Below are 22,771 nucleotides of genomic sequence, written 5' to 3'. Positions count from 1 at the left end.
ACTGTATGAATTCTTGCAGTTGACGTAATAGTAAAACTTTCCTGATTCAACAGAGGTTAAAATCCTGTTTGCTGTTTTCATACTCTCAGATTAGTGGATTGTGTGTACTTAGCACAGTGTTAATTATTCAGCAGTGAAAATGTGGCAATATTGTACCTGTTCAAGCATGCTAACTTTTGGTAATGGAAATGAGTTAGCATATGTCACATGTTGACTAAAATTGCTAGTGGCTTTGCCCAGAAGTTTCAATCACATGTCTCAGTTGAATGGCTTGCTTATATTATGATCTTCAGTTGCCACCAGTTTATTTTTTGTTCCTGGGAGAGATTGTTTTGACCATCTTGAAGAGATAGCCACAAAGGCTGTTTGTTTAATCAAGTTATCCCCCTGTGCAGTGACCAGTCAGTGCTAAGTAAAGGTCTGGTGAGAGGCATTGGGGAGGACTGTGGAATGTGTTTGTCGGTTCAGTGCTTTTGCTTTTCTCCAGTGGTGACAGCACTGCACTGCAGAGGCCACTGGATCTCTACTACTGTACATTATCATGTTCATCTTAAGCTGGCAAGTTGGACTGAGCAGCTGTCACTGTACCTTCCTGCTGAAGTTGATAAGCTTAATCCTCTATTTTGCAACCTTGTATTTTTTCTGATGAAACAGTGATGAACGCAGCACTATAGTGGCTTTAGGGAAACCAGACACTGTTTGAACTTTTTTTGGTTTTGCAACCTTGCAGACTGGATCACACCTAATCCTTGCGCACCAATACTGTAATCATGGCTTGGAGTTTAAAGAAACCTTCATACTAGTTATTGTGATATTGCATTCAGGATGGAGAGTGATATAAAGAAAAAATGGGTCAGATAGTTGATTATGAAGAAAACTGTAAAAAAAAAAAAAAAATTGTTAATTACAATTGTTGGATCCTAATAGCCTCTGTGGTACCTGTGTATCATCACCTTGAGTCTTCAGTGTCTGGCCTTTATCCTTGGTTCTAATTTGTTATTTGTTTGTGTCACTTTGGGCTACTTGCTGCGTTGTTGTTTTGTTCAAGGCAAAGGTCTCTGAGTGCTTTTGGTGGTTGCAGTGATTTAAAGGACCTGTGTATGTGTGTAGCAACAGCAGCAGTTGAACACCAAGAGCTTTATGCTGACCATCGGGGTCCATAGCTTTTTATCTGTTTCTTTCCTCTTTGTCTGGGTGTTATTTACGACCCTGTCTGAGGGGAGACTGGGAGATGCAAAGAGAAAATCCTAAAAGGGTGAAGTGCTCAATAATGTCGTCTTTGAAATGTGCAAAATCCAGCAATATAAAGGAGCTTATCTAATATTTGAATGTATTTTAAGTTGAATAGCAGTGTGTCTATGACATGCTAATGGAATGTCTCACCATATAGTATTATTGAAAAATATTAGCCACTTTGTGATAACATTACCATTTCTTATGCTCTCTCGAAAAATCAGTTTGATACCGAAATTAATATTGCTAGAAAATTAAATATAGCTTATTCTTGGGGCGTAAAGTATTTCATTAAACTATGAGGTTAAATTTGCTTTGACCAGTTTTAGATAGTTTTAGTTTTATGTTTAATCTCAGCCAAGGGTGTGCTTTTTGTGTTAACATTGTGGTGAAAAAGCTGGTTGGGGTCCACCCCAACGAAAAAGTCAAACACTTCATTTCCTGCATCATGTTGATTTTTTTCCTGCAGCAATTTGTGCCTTTTTTGCAACAATATATATGGGGCAAATCTCTCTAATTTCATCAAAATAAAAGTCCTCCACTACTTTCAAGTTTTAATTGCTGGGGGACAAAAGCATGTTCTAAGTATTGAGGTGGGCGTGTCCCCTGCGTCCTCCCGGAATCGACTGTGTTCTCAGCCATAGGGTTGGGAAGAATATTGTAAATGACTTTGTATTCTTCATTAATTGTAAATCCCCTGAATGCAAATTTGTGATTTATGATATTGGGCTGCACAAATAAGATGATTTGACTCGAACAACTGTAGTAATGTATCTAGTGGTACTGGTAAAATGTGGCACCAGAGTTGCTTTTCTTTTTTTGATAGTTCCACAGGTGTGCCTCTGTCTTTTAGTGCACACATTTGCCATCTGAACCTTTTTAGAATTTTTTTGTTGGCGTTTCACCTTAATTTGATAATCAACAGTGTAGAGAGTTAGACAGGAATTATTGTAATAGAGGGGTACCACATGCTCAGCTGGATGTTGAGGTTATGTGGGATGTGCTTTAACTATCAGGCTATGCAGACCGCCCCCCTCCCTTTATAATTGCATATTGCTTAATTTAGCCAGTTTTATTTTCCTCCTCAGTTACTGGTATCGGGATGTTGCGTACAAGATTGCATGCAGGATTGATCGCAATGTATTGCTACGCATTGCTAAATGTCTTTCAGCATGTGTATTACAGAATCACCTGTGTTCTAATCCCATTATCATTATGGCCAAATATTGTTTTACTATGTATTGTTGTTAATATCAGCCCTAAATATAATCCCAAATCAAGCCAACAGTATCTAGTTTGTAGATTATCACAAAGATTTCTAAGATGGATTCATTCACTCTTTTCCTCCCTCCACCTATGTCTTATGGGTTTGCAGGACTGTGGCAGCAGAGGTCAGGAAGCAGATCGCTGGCCAGTATGGGGGCTCTCCACAACTTTTCAAAAACCTCAATGTTGGGACTGCAACAAGCAACACAGTAAGTAATTTCGAATACCAATGAAAGGCCAGAGCTTCATATTGACATCCTGTACTCAGTCATCAAATGAGTGTGACAGCTGCTGCTACTGCACTTTCTGAAAAATCGTCAGCCTAAATTACAATAACAGTGTCTGTTCTGTCAATAGTTGAGATGCTGTTGATTTTTCACATTTGCATGAGTGCAATTCTGGTGTCTGCTTTGTTGGGAAAACAAACACACAAGCTGGTGAACTCTCTGCCCGAATGTGTTTTGGTATAAAGAAATCACTTACTGGGCTGGTAGGAAAACAATGTGCTCAGCTAAATGATATATATGGCGTCTGCATTTTATCATTATTAACATTTTATCAACTCTCACTGCTGTTGCTCCAAGTGCAACTATATAGTGCAGTTTTTAATTAAACTTTAACAAGAAGCCATTGTCACACTGCACAAAATATCCCCCTTAACACTCCCTAACATTTGGCTTTTTTATTTAATGGGAAAGGTTACAATCAGTATTTACTCCAAGGTCCAGTAATTCTGCAGTAGTCACAGTCATTTGTCAGCTCCTGCACTGATTGACTTCCATTGGCATTTCTGGAAATACAACACCCGGGTGGAGTCGCTAATTTTAGCCCCTTTGCTGGCGCGATACAATGATGAGCCAGCAGAAAATACCGTCCGTCTCTGCCCAAGCCGCACTTGAACATCATTCAAAATGTAGTCTGCACCAGGTTTTCACTGGCCTGTGTGCTGCTTTCTGCACCGTCCATGATGTTGAATGCAACCCTACGTATACATTTGAGATGTAGGTTCAATGTTAGACGTGTATCATCAAACATTGATTTATCTAGTTAGCTGCTTGGTTCCTTTTGTTGTATCAGCTTGGGCCATGAAGCAAGTGCTGTATTTTACCAGTAGGAATATCTGCTGACATTGGTCTAAATGTACCACAATATTACAACCTAAGAAAAGGATGACATTTACTGGATATTTGAATGACTGCAATACTGTTGTTTATGTCATGCTAAATACCATGAAAGATAACCATTGTTGTGTTCACCACATCTAGACTCTGCTGCAGTGTTTGTAATGTTAACAATATATGAGGTCACACAGTATGCTTGTTAAAGGGTTTGTGCCAATTGCCCCTCAGTTGCTTTGAGCCACAACACCAGCAAATAGTCCCTCTCTCCTCCTTAATTAGGCTACAGTTGGCTTTTAATTAAACTGTGAGAAGTATTTGTGTTCAAATTCCTCAGCAGGCAGAGAGAGAGACAAACACACACACACACACACACACACACACACACACACACACACACACACACACAGTCACACTTCAGCTGAACCTGCTGAAACAAAGATTCCCTCTGGGTTCATCCTTTTAGAAGCAGAGTAAGACCCCTGAAACCATAAGTCTAAGCTTGAAGTAGCACACTTACTAATCTGGTTACTTGTATCAGCTTCAAGGCATTTTAAAGCATTTGCCCAAAATCATACATGCATCTTTCTTAGAAGTGATTTTCCTATCTGGAATTAAAGATGATCCATAAAGCAAAACTGCTCCCTCAACAGAAATAACAGGAATTACCTCATATTTTTGGACCTGTTGGTGCTGTACGTGGTGCAGATCCATAGAATGACTAATAACCCGTAACTCTGCTACTTTCCTCAGAGGTTATTTCGGGAATCAATCCCCTAAAGCCTTAAACTGGAGACTTTAAGACTTTACCAAGACATTTATGTACAATAAAAAACAAGAAGAAGTGCAGACAGGAGAACTGAATAGCTGACTATGTTTTCACAGCTAATTAACTTTTCCCATCCCTCTGATCTCTCTCTCCCATCACCCACCAGGTTCCACTCACAGAGGCGGTGGAGCCAGTGGACTTTGAGGAGTACCTCATCACTCACCCTCCCATCGTTGAGTCAGGTCCACTGAGAGATCTGATTGAGTTTCCCCCAGATGATATTGAGGTCATCCACACACCCAGGGAGTGTCGCACAGTGGCACAAGCTGTCCCCGAGGAAGGGTAAGGGTGCTGGGTGGTTTAAACACTGAAGGTTGTAGTAGCAGCTGTAGGAACGCCACCTTAATAAAGAATTTCAGTGTGTTATTTCCATTGCCAAGGAAGGTTTAATCAATATTTGTGAACATGGGTTTTTGTTTCTCAACACCAGAAACCAGAGAAGTTAGTCTTAAACTTGTGATGCCATCAAGTATAAAGTATGGTGCTGCTCCATAGACAATGAAGAGTCACAGAATGTCTGTTTTCTTTTTTATACCCAATTTAGCTTTATTTTGTTTGTAGTGTTTTCAAGTCTGGAGCAGAAAATATACCCACATACTCACCATGAGCTTCACCTTCATCGAGAACATCTTTGCCAAATCAATGTCTATGGAGCAGCTCAGTTTTTTTCATTTTAATTTTAGCCCTCTAGTTTTTGGATTTTGGAGATTGTTGTTTATGTTAGCGTATTTTGAACTGTCTTAGACCATAGAAATTAAATGTAACAATTTTGAAAGTAAATTAATTTTCTCTTAGATTACATTTTTTCTCATATAAAAGCATTTTGAGTTTTGTACCAAGAGAAAAGACATTTTCAAAAGGAAATTGTTTAAATTAACTAGACAATAGAGGAATGCATTTTTTGTAAATTGTTGTTCATATATTCAGTCATACAGTTCAATTGTTAAAGCACAAAATGTAAATATTTTTAATTAGATCCATTTAATAACTTACGAACTAAATAAACATTTAGTAAGTAGATGCATTATAAGATCTGGTAATAAATACCTTTATCAAAAGTGGAAGTTAAAAAATAAATCAGTGGTGCTTTTCTCAGTTGGAAATTTAGATTTAAAAAAACATTTTTTATATGCATTTTGATTTACCACTGGGTTCCAACATTTTCAGTTTCCCTCTTACTGTTATTTATTCAATGGTAAAATATTATAACTTGCCATGTCATCCTCTGTAAATTCTTTGCCACATGACAATGAGGCTGTGCTAACTCTTTAGCTTTCCTTGCTGCTTTGCATTAGATACTAATACAGTAAGTTTAATATATTAATGTAACCTCATCATACCAATCAACATCCTATCTAAAGAAAATGAAGACAGTGTTTTTGCGTATGTTTCTATAATTCAACTTATTTTTCATTTTGTGCTGTTAGTTCATTTGAATGTTACAGTGACTTCAGAGAAAGGCAGGTGTTTTTAAAGGTAGTGCTGCATAGTATACACACTGCGCCACATGTTTAAAGATGAAAGATCTGTGGGTTGATGTCATTACTTAGCTCTGGCTCTTGGTATGTCAGAAGAGGTGGCACAAACTCTGCAAGTGTACTTCACTGTCTGATGTACCAGAAAGATTAAATGACATCAGTCTGGTAGCCTGTCATCTTTATTCACTTTAGACTAATGCATTTAAAGTCTGACTCTTGCTATTAAGTAAAGCTTGTTTGATTGATTGAGTCTGTCTGGCGGCAGGGACACTGATGCTCATGTCAGAGACTGTGTCAGATCCTACACAGAAGACTGGGCCATCGTCAACAGAAAGTAAGGCTCCACTGTGTGGAATTTTCATGATTTTTTATCACTCAATTTCAAAATTTCACTCTCTAAAACTAGGATTATATCCATAAAGTATTCTCACTATGTAGAGCATTAATGTAAGGTAAATGAATGCTTTTCCCTCAGATACCATAAGCTTGGTACAGGCTTTAACCCCAACACTCTGGACAAGCAGAAGGAGCGTCAGAAAGGCCTGCCCAAACAAGTGTTTGAGGCTGATGAGATGCCAGACAGCAGCAGCTACCAGGACGACCAGGTATTAAATCCTCTTCAAAATTTCAAATTGGTCACATAAAGATATTTAGATGACCACATATATAGTTTGATGCAAAAATTTTCCAAAGTGCTAAACATGTGAGCTTTTGCTCCAGTGACACTCTTGTTTGTGTTTTTTGTCCGGCAGGATGACCTGAAGCGGCGGTCAATGTCTATAGACGACACTCCACGCGGCAGCTGGGCCTGCAGCATCTTTGACTTGAAGAACTCCCTTCCTGACGCCCTCCTCCCTCACCTCCTTGACCGTGCCCCCAATGAGGAGATTGACAGGCACAATGAAGAGCATCGCAAGGCCAACCGCCACCGTGAACTCTTTGCTCTGCACCCCGCACTTGATGAGGTAATGTTTATCCCTTTATCTAAACTGGAACCCTTTTCTGCTTGTCACCATTACATTTTTATCTAAATTCTGTAAGTTTTAGTAACATTTATGCAGGTTACTCCGTCCAACTGAATCAATTAACTCAATCTTTTGGTTTTAAAACTAGTCCCAGGATGTCGGTAATTTTCTTTGTAACGAATACATTTGTGTGAATTAAGTGTTTTCATCAAAGCATAGGCATTCAGTTGTTTTTTTTAAATTTTAGACTGATTTTTGTATGTGGTATTCTCCGTGAATGTTTAGGAGGAGCCCATTGAGCGCCACTGTGTGCCTGAAGTACCCAAAGAACACTTTGGCCAGAGGCTACTCGTCAAATGCTTGTCCTTGAAGTAAGTGGTGGACAGCCTTTTTCAAGGAAAAAAACCCTTTTAGTGCTTTTATTTAACTGCTTCTTTCTGCTGACCCACTCCTTTTTCTCTCCACTTGAAGGTTCGAGATCGAAATTGAACCGATATTTGCTAGTTTGGCCTTATACGATGTCAAGGAAAAGAAAAAGGTAAGCTGTTATGCTTTCCTCAGTGCCTCCTCAGCCCTGAGTTGTTGGGTCACTTCTGCAAGCCATTAAAATTGTTCAGAGGCCAAAACGAATTTGATGAGTGGACAATAAAATTTTATGTTGTGGCCCTGTTATGCTTGTGGGAATGCAGTTAAATCATACAGTGGAACCATGTATCTATTGGAAGAAGACTATCCAGCGCTGCTCTTTTCCACGTCCCTTTAGCTGACAAACACTAGAGGGTAGCAGTTGCCTTGATAAGTAGATCTCTTATATATATTGCTCTGCACAAGAGCTCCATTGCTTTTACAAGTGGGCCGTTTGTCACTGAAATGTTCTCATGTTTGTCAGCTTCCACGAGCAGGAAATCAGGTTGCAGTAGCACAACCATTTACTCAAAAATTCTAATTGAAAGCTTGTTGGTGTCAGGGCGTATTCATCGTATTACATTTAACATGTATGTTACGGTTATGTCACCTGTGTTTCTTTTGGATGTGTCCCATAGATATCCGAGAACTTTTTCTTTGACCTGAACTCTGAGCAGACGAAGGGGATGCTTCGTCCACACATTCAGACTGCAGCCATCTCCACACTGGCACGCTCAGCCATATTCTCCATCACCTACCCATCCCAGGATGTCTTCCTCGTCATCAAGGTCAGACAGTTATAATACAATTTACTATGTCTTGTCTGTTTTTAGGAAAAGGGTTTTTGGAGATACAAAATACTGGCTACTAGTGTTATCAGAAGTATGAATTCATCAATATGTAGCGATACTGAGTATTTGAAAAGTTTCGATACACTGGTACCAGCTGCGCCTCCTCCCTCTCTCTTATTGTCAGTGTTTACTACAATCATTCTGCTGTTCCCTGCTACTAACCAAGAAAAGCAGAGAAAGACTCTTGAAATGTTATAGCCTCGTTATATTTATCTTTTATTACATTTTTTAAGAGGCGCCTGGTGGCTCAGTGGATAGAATGGCGCCCCATGTGCAGGGGTTGGTTCCTTGCCACAGCGGCTACGGGTTCAACTCTGGCCGCGGCCCTTTGCTGCAAGTCACGAACCCCCCTCCCCATTTCACTCTCAAACTGTCCTGTCCATTAAAGGCAATAAAAAGCCCAAAAATTTATCTTTTTTTTAAAAATAAAATCAAAAAATGTAACTTTAATGGCCTTAATGTCAATTTTCCCTGTATTAATCAAAATGATAGTGAATATCAACATTTTTCATGGTGTTATATCAATTGTTAAATGTATTGAAACAACACTACTGGCTAGAAGGATACTATCTGTCCAAGAAGAAGAGAGTCCTTATCCTCGAGGCCTTTCCTCTTTTAAAAGTGACAGTAACACACTTGACACATTACATGCAACAGCAGATACTCCTGTAGACTTAACCCTTATAGAGACACTGTAATTGAAATTGAAGGAACTCACTAGCCTAATAACATTAAAGCAACAAACAGCTCATAATGCAATACTCTCTGTAGGAGTCAGTATTATACCAGTTCTCTTACCTAGCAAAAAAACTGACGACACTGTTGTCTTACATGTGGCTGGTACAGTGATTTAAATACAATCAGCTCATATTTGATGGTCAGTCTTTGTTCTGAATGATCACTTTGTTGCTTTGAGTGAGAATGGTAACTGAATGTACACGCTTTATCTGCAGCTGGAAAAGGTACTGCAGCAAGGTGATATTGGCGAATGTGCTGAGCCCTACATGGTCTTCAAAGAGTCAGATGCTGCCAAGGTATGATCTGTGTGATTTGAGCAATGGCACCAGGGAGGCTTTTCCCAGGTGTATTATATAATAATTAATACTAATACAGATCATAAATGTGTTCTTTTTAGCTACATCCTTGTTGCTGGCAATACTGCCCATTTTATAACCTAAATATTGCACCTAAATATTTATGAGTTAGTGAATGAATAAGTAAACTTTGTATTTTGCAAGCTGTTTTTCTGTCATAAATCACAGATATAACTAACTTAAGTAAACATGTATTTTTGTTGTAGAATAAAGAGAAGCTGGAGAAGCTTCGCAGCCAGTCTGAGCAGTTCTGCCAGCGTCTTGGCCGCTACCGCATGCCCTTTGCCTGGACCGCCATCCACCTGATGAACATTGTTAACAGTGCCGGCAGTCTTGAAAGAGATACCGAGCTGGAGATGAGCCTCTCAGGTCTGAAATTCTCTTTTAACACAACCTTTTGGATTTAACTGTAAACATACAGTATCCTAGTATCAAGTCAGAGTCACAGTATAGAGACAAAAGTAACCTTGGTTAATGTTTTTATACTTCTGCCCACCCACAACCTCAATGTCACATGTAGTTATCAGGGGCCAGAGGCTTTAACAGAGACCTGGCAGTCACACATGAAGCGCATGGGCTTGTCAATACATTACCACAGTCTATAATCTTTATCTAAAAACAACTTTCCAACTACAAATAGTAAGAAAGGCAAATTCAAACAGAGAGCAAAACACCCAAACAAAACATCGAGCCATATTGATCCTTGGTGTGTTATTTTTGAGGCTGACCTTTGGTATTTGTCTAACCTTTAACCTCACAAGGTATCTTTGATACTGACTATGGAGGCTGCCTTTTTGTTGCTAGGCAGATCAAAGAAATGAATGTTCTCTGTCAGATGGGGCAGAAATATGGGATTAAGCTTGAGGCTGTTATAGCATCCCCAAGAAGAGAAAGAAGAGAAAGCGCTCAATATACAAAACTGAAGATTTTAAAATGCTATTTATTTTGCTCTCTGCATGCAGAGAGGAAAGGCTCATGGTCAGAGCGGAGGAACTCAAGCATCATGGGAAGGCGTTCCCTGGAGAGGACCACAAGTGGAGATGAGTCATGCAGTCTGACAGGCTTCAGACCAGCAACACTAACCATCACCAACTTCTTCAAACAGGTCTCCACAACCACATACACTATACACACACATATGAGTCCGATATATACGAATTTTATGCATTTTTGAAATGTATGCAAACAGAGGGATATGTCCTCAAGCTTATCATTGCATTGGATTTTTATAGTCTGCACCTGTGTATTTTAGGAGGGTGACAGACTAAGTGATGAGGACCTGTATAAGTTCCTAGCTGACATGAGAAGGCCTTCTTCAGTGCTGAGGAGACTCAGACCCATCACAGGTATAAACAGTCGTTTTTGATTCCTTAATCCCATTGGTAATTGTAAACCTGACGCTCATTGTAATTGGCATTATGATTCCCTTGAATTGCTTGGAATTTCCAAATCTGAACAATGAATCCATCTCTTTTTCTCTTTTTCTACCTTCCTGTATACCCACTCTCTTCCCATTCTGTCCTGCGTGATTGTCACCACAGCCCAGTTGAAGTTGGACATTTCTCCTGCTCCAGAGAACCCTCACTATTGCTTGACCCCTGACCTTCTGCAGGTCAAACCTTACCCAGACAGCAGGGTACGCCCCACCAGGGAAATCCTGGAGTTCCCTGCCAGAGACGTCTATGTGCCAAACACTACATACAGGTAAAGAAAAACTGAGCTTCTGTTTCTTAGTTTTCAGTTTTGCCAGTTTTGTCTGGAGAGTATATTCATTTGTTAAGATAAAGCTTTCTTGTATGGCTTCATTGGCTTACATGTGAATTGACATCTGTGCAAATATTACATTTCGATAGCAGGAAAGTATTTAGTTTGATTACGGAGAGATATTACTACTAGCAGCTTTTTTTTTTTTAAGAAAGAGTTACATTGATTACTGGTCAGAAATTACAGATGAATATTGGCAAATTTTAGTCAGAAAGGATAACAACCTCGATCAAAGCCTAAAAACATCTTTAGCCTTCAGTTCTGAGAACACCTAAATTCAGGCTTTGCTCAATGATGACCGACACTGTGTTTTATTAATGTTCACCTTATGGTACATGCTGCTGTACTGTGGACATATTCCATTTGAACAAGTGCTATTTCTGTCAAGGTTACTGTGAGAGATGGTCTTAGCAAACATTGCTGCTGACATGACCTCGGTATTGCAGGCCTTTGTTTGTCTGCAGATAACCATGGGCCTTCCTATTGTAGATTAACTAATGTCAGACCTAATTATGAGCCAGCATAATTGGGGAAAAGGAAATCATAAAGTTTCTGATTTTATTGCAAATGCTATTTTATTTCTCAATCATTTTATTGCAAGTTGTTTTTGATCACACATTTTCCATAAACCTTGTTTTTTAATATTCTCCTCAATTACTACTTTTTCTTTTAAGTATAAATATATGTCAGCTTCATGTCCATGAGATCGTTGAACCTAAACAGTGCTACCAGGTGATCAAACCCCTTTTAAAAAATGTAAGCAGAAGGGTACAGGCCCTGAACTGGAAACTTGATGCATTGTTTTATTTTTCTTACTTTGAACTACCACATAAAGTATATTATGGTATATTTGCAGATTATGGACATTGAGACATTAATAGGGAACATTCTTTCAGTTGTGAATTACTATATTGTTTTAGTAATTACTTTTAAGTTGTGAATGAATACTGTCTTACTGACTGTGATGATTGTACTTCATCTTACTTGTAATACTTAGGTTTTTAAAAAAAATCTAGAGCTGAATATAAGTTTTTGGATATCAACACTTCTTGGAGAAATATCTACAGTGAGAGAGGTAGTGAGAGATGAGGACATAAGTCAGCCTTTTTTAGTATGCATTTTGCAGTAACATTAGTTATAATAGGTAGGAGAAATAATACTTTGCAAAATGAGAAAGCTGTTTTTACAGTTTTTCAGTGATTTGCAAAGCTGGTTGGAGATTTGTGCCATGCCCATTTCCTTTAGCATTTCTGGCGCTTAATTTTTTGGAGGTTATCTTTGCAAATTTTTGAAACAGTTTCAGTCCATTGTTATATGTCTGTCTTTTGTGGTCAAACTATCCAAGTTTTAGTGGTACTGTACTGCTGGTGACTGACATTAGGTACGAGTAAGGTCAGAGTTACAAAACTATCACTAAGTTTGAATGCTACAGAAACAGCATTGAAATACTGACTTGGACGTTGATTACTGCGGAAGTATTTGAAGCTTCAATCAAATTGATTTATTAGCATTTGTTTTTGTTCTTCTAAATTTAATTTGGTTCAATATAAAGTTATAGGTCGACACACTGTGGAAATGCTAGTCATTTGGTCAAGATTTTTATTTGGCATCATAAATATGATTTGTCAGAGCACATAGCTACTGTCAGGGTGATGTGTTAGTATGTTGCATATTTACACTGAGGTTAGTTATATTGTAACAAAGGAAAAGAGTCAATATGACTCAATAACATAGGAAATATACAGAAATTCCATTTTTCTAACAATACCAGCATAAATCAGATAGCATGAACATGGTTTAAATACTTTACAGAGTAAAAAAATAGAACAAACAAAATGGAAAAACTTCATCAGTGTGCTGCCAGAGCTTTGTATCAGTTTTTTTTGTACTGTGTTTGACTGCTGATATTGCCCCCACTTTAAAGATAGTATTCCATGAAACTAAGAATAGAGAAGAGTGACATACCAGGAAAAACATGACAAGAGTCCCAGTATTGACACTTTTTGAGATGTCAGAGATGCAGTGTTTCTCTTGAACTCTGACTTACATAATTTGCATGCTTTATGTAATAACATGTTGGTATTTGTGCCTGTAGCTCCTGGGAACATGCAACAGTTTCACATAATCGGGTTGATGATGTGGATCAATATGTCCATTTTGTAAGTGATTGCTGATGTTGCATAATGACGATTCTACTGTCCCTGCTGGACCCATTGACCCAGTGGGTTAATGACCTGTGTGGCATTGTTGCATCATTGCGACAGTTCAGCATTAGTGACATTTTTGGTCTGTTATCTGTCGGTCAGCACTAGCCTCTGACAAAATGCTGTAAGGAAGCAATCAGCTTTCATGTGCATATAAAGTACGAAACTTTCTGTGTTACTTCATCCTCTCCTTTTCAGCTATACATTTAGATATTATGAGTGTTTGTGAGAAATGACCTAGTGTTATAAGAAAAGTAATGACTTGTCGTGTTCAGTTGAAGCTTTCAGAAGTCAGGGCTGGTCGCAGGGTGATCTTGGTCATCTTGAGGGAATATGAGGGCCCTGTGCCAGGCTTCCAGTGAATGCCCTTTCTTCTCATAGAGCGTCCCTTTGCTCTTAACCACAAATACTTTCCATTGAGATTGGTCTCTCCACAAGCATTGAACCACCAACCACCTGCCAATGTGTCAGGACAAGAGACACAAGTTATATTAACATAATTTGGTCTCTACAAGGTGGTCTTAACAAAATTTTGTACACAATTATTGCTGAATCATCTTGAGAAACGGTTTACCTGTGCAACTGCGAGCACAGTTGGAGTTTTGATGGTTCCCATAATTTCTGTCTTTTGTGGAGAATCTTATGCCGGTGCTGTTGGCCAGGGTATCAGGCAGGTCACCAGATAAGTGGCTGACATGAAGGGTGTAGGCCTCGGAGGGACCCTCTAGTGAGAAGCAGTACTCGACCCAGTGCTTTCCATCCTTCCAGTCCTCCAAATCAATACGCAGGATGTAAGCTCCCTGCTGAGTAAAGCTGTGGATCTTCTTTAAGCCTAGCCAGAAGCCCTCTGCATAATACATCACATCGTCACATATTTTTACATTGTTAGGATATCTCTTGTGCAACAAAAAACAAACTTTCTTGTCTGTTAGCGGGGAATCTCCAAAGGTATGAAAAACTGTTTGTGTTACAGGGAAGAATTGACAACCTTCTGGTGTCTAAAACAAATTGTATAAAAAACAAAAGTTTATAATTCATTTCAAAAAGGTATTAATAATAGGATAGTATTGATAATTTTCCTCACACAACAAGACATGCATGTCTATATGCTTGTTTCCTTTGGCCTGCCGTGGATTGCTGCACCAAACTGTAAGGTATAATCATTAGGTAGGTGGTGGTGGCAGCTATAATTCATGGCTGCAGGCGCCATTACTTTGGAAGCTGTCATGACTGCACCTATGAGCGGCTGTCTGAGCCTGTAAGTGCTGCAAGGAAAACTGCCAAACCTTTCTGTGTACTCAGGCAATACAGGATGTCACTTTGTCAGTTCAGGGCTAATTCCTAACAAATACTTTTTCTTAAGAGAGCTAGTACTTGCTGTGCTTTTCCCAACCCTCCAAAAAAGGGTTAGGGTGGCATTCGCTGTAAAAGGTCCAGTGCTCTAGTGTTATCTTCCGATGCTTTTTATTTTTCTGTTAATAAATTACATTTTTAGAAAGTACATTACCAACCATATATATTTTTAAACACCACTTTAAACGGTTATTAACTAATGTGTATTTTTTTTACAGATAAGAAAAAAGCCTTTAAAAATGCTTTTAGTTTTGGCAAACCTTAAAAGTGGCATATTTTTAACATATTTTGAATTAGATAATAAAGATAACAAAAAAGTACTCACTTTCCAGATTTCCAAAGCCTTCCTCATACTTGTCCCAGGTCTGGTCAAAATCCACTGCATCATCAACCCTACGCTGGATGACAGTTGAACCCCCATCTAAAGAACAGATAAGAAATACATTTCAAGTCATGTTACTGTTGAACAAGCCACACAAAAGTTTACACAAGGGTCAGGAAGCCTTTTTATCATAGATAACGTGAAGGGGATTTTCCCCCCGACGTCTGCCCTTTGGATAACCTGCTCCTGAGGCTATCTAGCTTGATAACCTTTTGTTTTTTGTTCCTTTATTGGAAATGTGCATAAATGCATATACCTCATCTTATAAATGTCATTGCAACTGAAACAGTATTTTCCTGCCCTCACTTAGCACTCTGATTGTTGTAGTCTCACCCACCTGAATTCATTTCACAGTAAACATTGAATGGCTCAGACTGGTTTGGCTTGATGACATAGATTCCACTGTTTGCCTCTCCTTTATTAAATAACTCACTGCAGTCCCTGGGAAGGTCTGAAACACAATTAAGAAAATCATTGCATTGAAAGCCTTTGAATTCTTCTTTTGTTTTGAGTTATTACATATGTATGCCAATGTTTTATAATAGCTAATAGTCTATTTGAAATAACTTTACCATTTGCATCCAGGTCAGTTAAGTTTCCTGTCAGATATTCAAACATAATAGCAGCTGCAGGGTCTGAATCCACTGGCTTATCGAGTGTATCTTGAAAGCTGTCATAGCTTAGCTGCAAGAGAATGAAAATCAATCTGAGATAGTAAATTATGTTGTCAACCCTGGAAAAGAAGCGGTTTCCCTCCCCATATTTCTGTTTCTTTTCCACATAAAGCAGAATTTGCATGGGTGGATCTGTGGACCAAACTAGGTTCATACAGATAGATGTTAGACAAGATGTAGTGAAACCCTGCTGAACAGGTGCCTACCTTTTCCTCCAGGTTTTTGATCTTGGTTTTCTGGTTGTCAAGCTGATCGTGCTGCTCCTTCACGGCTTTCAGCAGATTGGTGATTGTTTTCTCTTGAGATTCAATCACTTCCTGAAAATGCCATAAATAATACATTGTAAAATATAACACACATAGTAGTATAATGAACAAATAGCAGTTTTTAGAGAAGCTTTTGAGTCACCTGAATCAAATTAACTACGGGTTAAATATCAGTTTCTTGTGTATACTTTCTTGTGTATTTTACCTCTTTAGTATATGTAGAATTGTTAATTTTATCAGTAACAAAGTGGAAAACTGAGATACCATTAGTCATGTCAAACAACATACAAAAAAATTTTGATGGTTCAAGTTACTTCCTCGAGTAATTATTTCCCCAATTATATAGCTCATATGTTACACATTCTGTATTCTTACAACATCTAAATGGAGAAACAATAATGCAAAAGATATTAACTACAAATTGATAATAAGCATTACCTTGATACAGAGGTAGATCATCAGCATATGAAGATATATGATACCATATAGGCTCACCTAGGGTCTGCTGCATGCTCTGAGTAATGTGCAGAGATGATTTTAAATGGCAGTTTGTTCAACAACTGCAGCTCCATTGTTGACTCGATTTGAGGTAAACCTTTGGGGCAGTTTTAATTTGCTCACTCTTCACTTCTATTGATGTGCACATTTCATTCACTAACTGATGCAAACGTGTGTATGGAATTAAGAGAAATTGCTTAAACTGTTTTTAGCTGCCTACCTTGAGCGTTGTGATTTCACTGAGCTGATCAGCAGGGATAATGCTCTCTGACAGTCCCTTCAGCCGCTCCTCAAGGCTCCCCACCTTAGTCTGGAGCTGCATGCGCTCCTGAAGGATGCCATTGATCTTAGAGTTGATTTCCAGTGACAGGTTCCTGATCTCCTCATTGTTGGCCTTCAAGAAATTTGTGGTCTTCTTCAGCTCTTCCTCTTCCTCCTTGATCTCAGACGTGACCACTGAGAGCTGGTAGAATGAGCGGTCGAAAATGTTCAACTTCTGGAAGATGTCATTGATTTGGCCCTTGGTCTTCTGGACAAACTCCCTTAAACTCTGGCCTAGCTGAAGGAGGCCGTTGGCGAGGAGACGAACATCATCCAGCATGGCAAAGCGCGACTTTGCCTCGGTTGGGTTTGGTGCTAAGGCAAGGCCCTGGGAGGGCAGGGTGGTGTACTCTGAGGACTCCACAGGGACCGAAGCAGCAAAACTAGCCAGCAGCAGCAACAGGCAAAATGACTTCATCATGACTTTTTTGTCCAATCCTGGATTGTGAAGTATTTTCTAACACAGTGTTTCACTGCGCCTGCTTTCCTCTACTCAACCCTCTTTTCTCTCCCTCCGCCTATAACCCAGGCTTCCTTGCTGTTTAAATGATGTGAGAGCAGCAGGCTGCCCCGTGCTATATACTACCCTCTCAGTAGAGGAGGGGGGGGATTAGCTGATCATTAAACCCTACTATGTTTTAGCTCTGTACCCCACCTCCTCCCTCATCCCCCGCGAGCCCTCCCTCTCCTGAACAAACAAATCACAGCAGTGAGCAAATGACACATACACCCCCCCCCTCTTCTCTACTACCCATTTAACCCCAATCCCCTCTCCATACCACACCCTACCCTGTTCTCCATCTGTGGTGCAGAGCTTTAGCTGATCAGCAGAAAGCCAACAATGGCCATCACAGCTTTTTGATGGATCGTCAGTCTGATCAATCTCAAACCTTATAACCCTGCACACACTTTGCACTGATTGATAATGCTGTGTGTAATTAATGCTCTTGGGTTTGATTTAGTGTCGTGCTGAATCAGCCCAGCACCAGGCGCGCCCTCTCTCTCTCTCTCTCTCTCTCTCTCTCTCTCTCTCTCTCTCTCTCTCTCTCTCTCTCTCTCTCTCTCTCTCTCACTTGCTCTCTCTCTTTCTATCCCTCCTTCTTAGGCAGGGGAGCGCGTCTGTCATCAGTGCCAGGGTTGAGCTTCTGGGCATGAATGATGTTGGAGAGTTTGGACAGTGTGTACTCATCATCTTGGTTTTATTGCTCTGCCTTGTCATTTTTATTTATTTTTTTTTTAGTCATGCCTTATATGATATTTTTTAATGTCACCCGACATGAGATGGGGGATATATTGTTTTCTGATTAGCTTGCAGCTTTTAAGGGATCTTTCCGTTGCTCTGTCGTAAAAAACAGTCTTTATGGGAAATTCTTAGTAAGTTGTTTCAGGCAGCAACGTTGTTGAAATATGTCTACCTTCAGCCAGAGAGGGAGGAGGAACTAATCAGGGAAATGACTTGATGTTGTATTTAATTGGAATATAAATATTTATACTTTTGGCAGTCCATGCAGAAAATAAGTTTTTCCTGTAATGTAGTGTGAAAAAGGTCCTCTGGACAGAATAATTGCCATGTCAAGCAGTGATTGCATGTTTTGGCAAATCCAAGCCCAAACTGGATCTCGTTCTTATAGGAATAATTACATTGAAAATGTCCTCTTTGCAACTTTTATGGATTTGTTTTACTATTTATTATTGCTGTTAAATTATAGTTTCATTACTCAGTCACTTTGTATGGCAACGGAAAAGATTATAACATAATAACAAATAGCAAAACATACTGGAATATTTGGCTGTGGTTTAAAATGGAAACATTTTTGGAACTCTGGTTGGTACAGTGTACCTTAAAATACCACACAGTCATCCTAATGAGCTTTCTCAAGTTATTTGTGGTTATAAGGATGGATTACCTCAGCTCTCATTAATGAGGGACTGCTACTTTTTCATATGGACACAGCAGAAAGAAAGGGACCTATGGAAAGAAAAAATTGGCCATGGACTGAGTGAATGTGCCAGGAATTTGCTCTATCAGCATAAAGCTGGTAAGGATATTCACTGTCTGTCATGCCAGCACAGTGGTTAGCGTTGTGGCTTAGCAGCAAGGGGGTAGAGGGTTTGAACCTAACATGGCCTGCTGGGGCCTTTCTTTGCAGAGCTGGCGTGTTCAGCCCAAGCTCAAATTTGCAGTGGAATTTCACTTGATAAATCTGCATTTAACCAGCTCAGCAGTCAGTTTAAATAACATAACGCCCTCTGTCCACTGCTGTTTGATTTGTGGAAGTGTTGTCAGCTGATTTTTTAATAGTCCATACTGCTGTGTCTGTAGCTATACTGATTCTAATTCTGCATGCTATCAGTTATCATTGACATACGCTTGTAATTCCATGCATTGATCACCTCGTTTGTTGACCTCTGGGTGAGAGGACTGCTCTGATAACACACACTGTGAGTCAGTCCTTTGTTCCATGGTTGGACAGTGTGGAACCCTTCCACCACCGCCCCATCCTTTGTTAACCACAAGGTGAAAATAAAAGTCATGTTCGGACACTATTATAGCACCTGATTGGCTGAGTTAGTCTTTCATCTGTCTGTTTATAGTTAGTTGCACTTAATAGGGATGTTATTAACAACTAATTTCCCTGACCTTTTAAACTAAAGTTTAAATTGTAACTAGTTGTCTGGTCTAAGAATTAAAAAAAAAAGTCAAAATTGAGCAAAATTGTATCTGTAAGGTTAAGCATTGTATTGAAAAAATACTACATATAAGATCTGTTTGAAATCTTTAAGCACATTTTTTGAAAACCAAATCAAATTTTAAATACTGCTGAAATGTGTCTCACTTTGCACCGGGTCTTATGACCATGACAAATTATGCAACAAAACATGACAACAACTCACATATTAAAAGTTAAGAAATAAAATTTACTGGACACAATATTATTGAGGGAAAAAAAATCTCTACGGTTGTGCCTTATTGCATTGACCGAGAAAGTTTATCCTTACGGATCTGTTTTAAACACTTGAACATAAATTCAGCTTTTCTAAAGTTCTCACTTTATTCCTTGATTCTTTTTAACCATAATGATCCAGAGGAATATGTGTGAAATCATAAACAGTGTTGCCTATAATAAATATTGTCACTTATGACAATATAAATACAAGCTAAACCTCTAAAAGTTTGGATCTATTATGCACATACCATACATTCACTTGTTTAGGATGAAATATAAAAAATTAACTGTCAAATTTGGGCTGGCAATATTAGTGAAAAATAAGCCATAGCAAGTTTTTATACAAATTTTGATACAAGTTGTTTTGTTGTCCTTTTAATATCATAGACTTGCTATATATTAATCATTTCTTGCCTGCATACTTCTTAGTGGAGAGAGTCTGCTCATGAGAAACTTATTATTGCTCTATTTTGAGATTTAGCAAACAATTACTTTGTACCCTTACAGTAGCCTCTAGACTCAAAAAAATAGATGACTTTCATTGTACAGATGTTAGTTCACTGGGAGACCAGTAGAGTTTATAATACAGTTTGCTTTTTTCGTATTTGTGTGTACTGATTAATCAGAGTTGAATCCGATGAGATGCACATACCAATCAGTGATACTTTGTCATTGTGCTTATATGGCGATTTCAGATTTTCCACGGTACAGTCATCTTGGGGTCTATTTAAGTTCATATTCAACTACCCACTTTAAAAGTGTCACCGTTATTGTTAGGATATGCTACATGGAGGGCAACAGAGGGGGAAGTATGGGGAAATTATTCTAATAATCACCAAAAAGATTCCCACGCTTCCTTGTCAGTTGTGGTTCCAGCTGTGGTCTCTGTGGGGCTGTCCCCCACAGACTCGACTACGTCATTGCGGTTTGTCAGCTGATCCCGGGCTCCTTTGCACTTCCTATTGTAGGACATCCTGCCCCTTCCCAACAGTGTAGCAACCAGTGTCTGTGATACAACAGTACCATTACTTTTGCTGACATTGATCACAATGATAATCTGAATTTTAAAATTCCCTAAACCCTTTCAATTTTAATTTAAAAAAATGCATTTAAAACAATTACATACACCAAGTTAATATATCTAAGCTGTGAAGTTATGTCGGAGAATCAACCAAGTATGGGATGAAATATAATTATTGACATGATGGTTACCCTCTTGATGACTATCGCTTTAACTCTGTTGCCATCAAGCTGCTGCTTCTCTCCATCATATATTTTACACACTGTAATACTAATGTTATCATTTGAATAAAGGGTGTATTACTGAAGACTAAGTATAACTAAACAGCATAATCTACAATGTGTCTTGTTTTTTTCTGTGTTTGTGTCTTTCTAAATGTCTGTCTTTTAGGAATCTGCTGTATGTGAACCCTCAGAGTCTTAACTTTGCTAACCGCCAAGGCTCCGCCCGCAACATCACAGTTAAAGTGCAATTTATGAATGGAGAGGATCCAAACAATGCAATGCCGGTACGCCATGATGGGATGTTACAAGATACAAGAAAACAATTAATATTTTTTTATTTATCTAAGTCTAATCAGCCATCTTAGATATATATGTTATTGTGTTGGCAAGTACGCATTTACAGTTTGATGGCAAAGCGAAAAATCTGGTCCAGAGCAGTGGCATTTGGTAAGACTGTGGTTGTATAGCGATGCAGTGGGACAGCACTGCATAATTCTACAGCTGTGTGCTACCACATATGCTCTGGGCAAACACGTTTTCAGAATGGTCATAATTTTTTTTTATCCCCTAGGTGATATTTGGGAAGTCCAGCTGTGCAGATTTTGCTAAAGAAGCCTATACTGCTGTGGTGTACCATAACAGGTAAGTTCTTTGTCTTTACATTAGTGTCTACTGTGTGCTGTAGAGAACCTGTGATTGGGAATTGATGAAACACTGAAAAGAAACTACACTAATCCAAGCATTTTGACCTGAAGCTCAATAGCAAGAACATATTTTCATGTATTCCAGTAGTTATCATCATTACAGTATGATTATGTTATGACCTCTCTCTGCAATGCCATGTTAACTCTGACATGCTTGTGCATGCATGTACTCGTATGGTCTCAATGATTGTCATGACATTGGTTGTATATAAATGAAATTGTACAAATATTCTCCATTAATTTGACATCAGGGTAACATCTACTATTACACCTCCATTACACACTGTTGATGGCGTTCATTAAAGAATGACTTGAGTCAACCTTCTGGATATTATCAAGTGATGTCCTTGGCACACGTGTCTTCCATCTCTACATAAGAGCTGAGGGGTCTCTAATATTTTATCACCACTATCAGGTGTTTTTACGACATCCAGTGGTTTGTCATCTGTCACCTAGGGGGTCACACTTTCAAGGCTGAAATTAATCAGCCTCTGAATAATGTACCATTGTGACCAGGACAGTTCTGCATCAGGGCTTAATCAAGCCTTTAGAAGTGCCTACAGGTAACGGTCAGTTGCAGTCTGCAGTATTTCTCGAGTCAAAACTCTTAAAAGAACATATGAAGAAAATCAGCTGACAAAGAAATAAAATGGCTTTCTATTATAAGAATGTTTTGTAATCTGAAAAGCTTCCACTTTTGTGCTTGCCTTTGATCTAATGTGCTCAGCCTATCACTTTTTTTCCACTGTGATAAAAGTTGCTCCTAGTAGTGTTCCTCCTTGAAGATTTTTTGTCTGGTCTATAAACAAAATGTTTCTTCCCATAAGAAATGAGGGCCCTTCTGTGACCTCTTAAAGCACTTTTGGTAATTTCCAGGCTTACTGCAATCCGAGTGTGTTTGTTGATGGGCCTGCTGTAGAGAATGTTGGGGGTTGTTTGTTTTGTGGCACTGACCTGCAGGCAAAGTTTCCCAGTTGTGGGTTTAAAAGGAACACAGCTGAAGTGAGTTATGATGTGTTATGTGATTTCTTTCTTTTTAGTCCACTTGACATCCACTATAAACACCTGCTCTATCTTGAGAAAAGATTCCTAAGTTATATAAATATGTAATGATAAAAAGGCTCAGCTTGGAAATAGACCCCAATTGATTTGCATATCTGTACATGCATGAAT

The 22,771-nt window shown here is 38.9% G+C and overlaps 2 protein-coding genes across 18 annotated transcripts in view; one reads left to right on the top strand and one right to left on the bottom strand.

The window, feature by feature from the left end:
• The window catches only part of dock7 (dedicator of cytokinesis 7), a 57,136-nt gene that overhangs the window by 1,993 nt on the left and 32,372 nt on the right, over positions 1 to 22,771 (top strand). For all 17 annotated transcript variants that reach the window (XM_042514649.2, XM_042514641.2, XM_042514637.2 and 14 more), the window contains exons 2-16: positions 2,609 to 2,708; positions 4,553 to 4,728; positions 6,190 to 6,258; positions 6,400 to 6,529; positions 6,677 to 6,889; positions 7,175 to 7,260; positions 7,361 to 7,427; positions 7,933 to 8,082; positions 9,099 to 9,179; positions 9,446 to 9,608; positions 10,202 to 10,344; positions 10,492 to 10,585; positions 10,781 to 10,943; positions 21,061 to 21,178; positions 21,466 to 21,536. In XM_042514649.2, the coding sequence (XP_042370583.1) occupies positions 2,609 to 2,708; positions 4,553 to 4,728; positions 6,190 to 6,258; positions 6,400 to 6,529; positions 6,677 to 6,889; positions 7,175 to 7,260; positions 7,361 to 7,427; positions 7,933 to 8,082; positions 9,099 to 9,179; positions 9,446 to 9,608; positions 10,202 to 10,344; positions 10,492 to 10,585; positions 10,781 to 10,943; positions 21,061 to 21,178; positions 21,466 to 21,536 (1,824 nt within the window). The remainder of the gene's footprint in view (positions 1 to 2,608; positions 2,709 to 4,552; positions 4,729 to 6,189; positions 6,259 to 6,399; positions 6,530 to 6,676; positions 6,890 to 7,174; positions 7,261 to 7,360; positions 7,428 to 7,932; positions 8,083 to 9,098; positions 9,180 to 9,445; positions 9,609 to 10,201; positions 10,345 to 10,491; positions 10,586 to 10,780; positions 10,944 to 21,060; positions 21,179 to 21,465; positions 21,537 to 22,771) is intronic.
• angptl3 (angiopoietin like 3) lies at positions 12,589 to 17,263 on the bottom strand. Its single transcript, XM_042514687.2, has 7 exons — positions 16,601 to 17,263; positions 15,823 to 15,933; positions 15,515 to 15,626; positions 15,280 to 15,393; positions 14,886 to 14,981; positions 13,782 to 14,054; positions 12,589 to 13,663 (listed from the first exon to the last, which is right to left on the bottom strand). Exons 1-7 carry the CDS (start codon positions 17,120 to 17,122, stop codon positions 13,479 to 13,481), a joined length of 1,413 nt encoding a protein of 470 aa, XP_042370621.2. The 5' UTR covers positions 17,123 to 17,263; the 3' UTR covers positions 12,589 to 13,478.

This window comes from Plectropomus leopardus, chromosome 5 (genome assembly GCF_026936395.1).
Source record: "Plectropomus leopardus strain MGB_pleo_1.0 chromosome 5, ASM2693639v1, whole genome shotgun sequence".
In the NCBI taxonomy this organism is placed as follows: Eukaryota; Metazoa; Chordata; class Actinopteri; order Perciformes; family Serranidae; genus Plectropomus; species Plectropomus leopardus.
The sequence above is the reverse complement of the archived record's forward strand: the minus strand, read 5'-3'. Positions and strand labels throughout refer to the sequence as shown.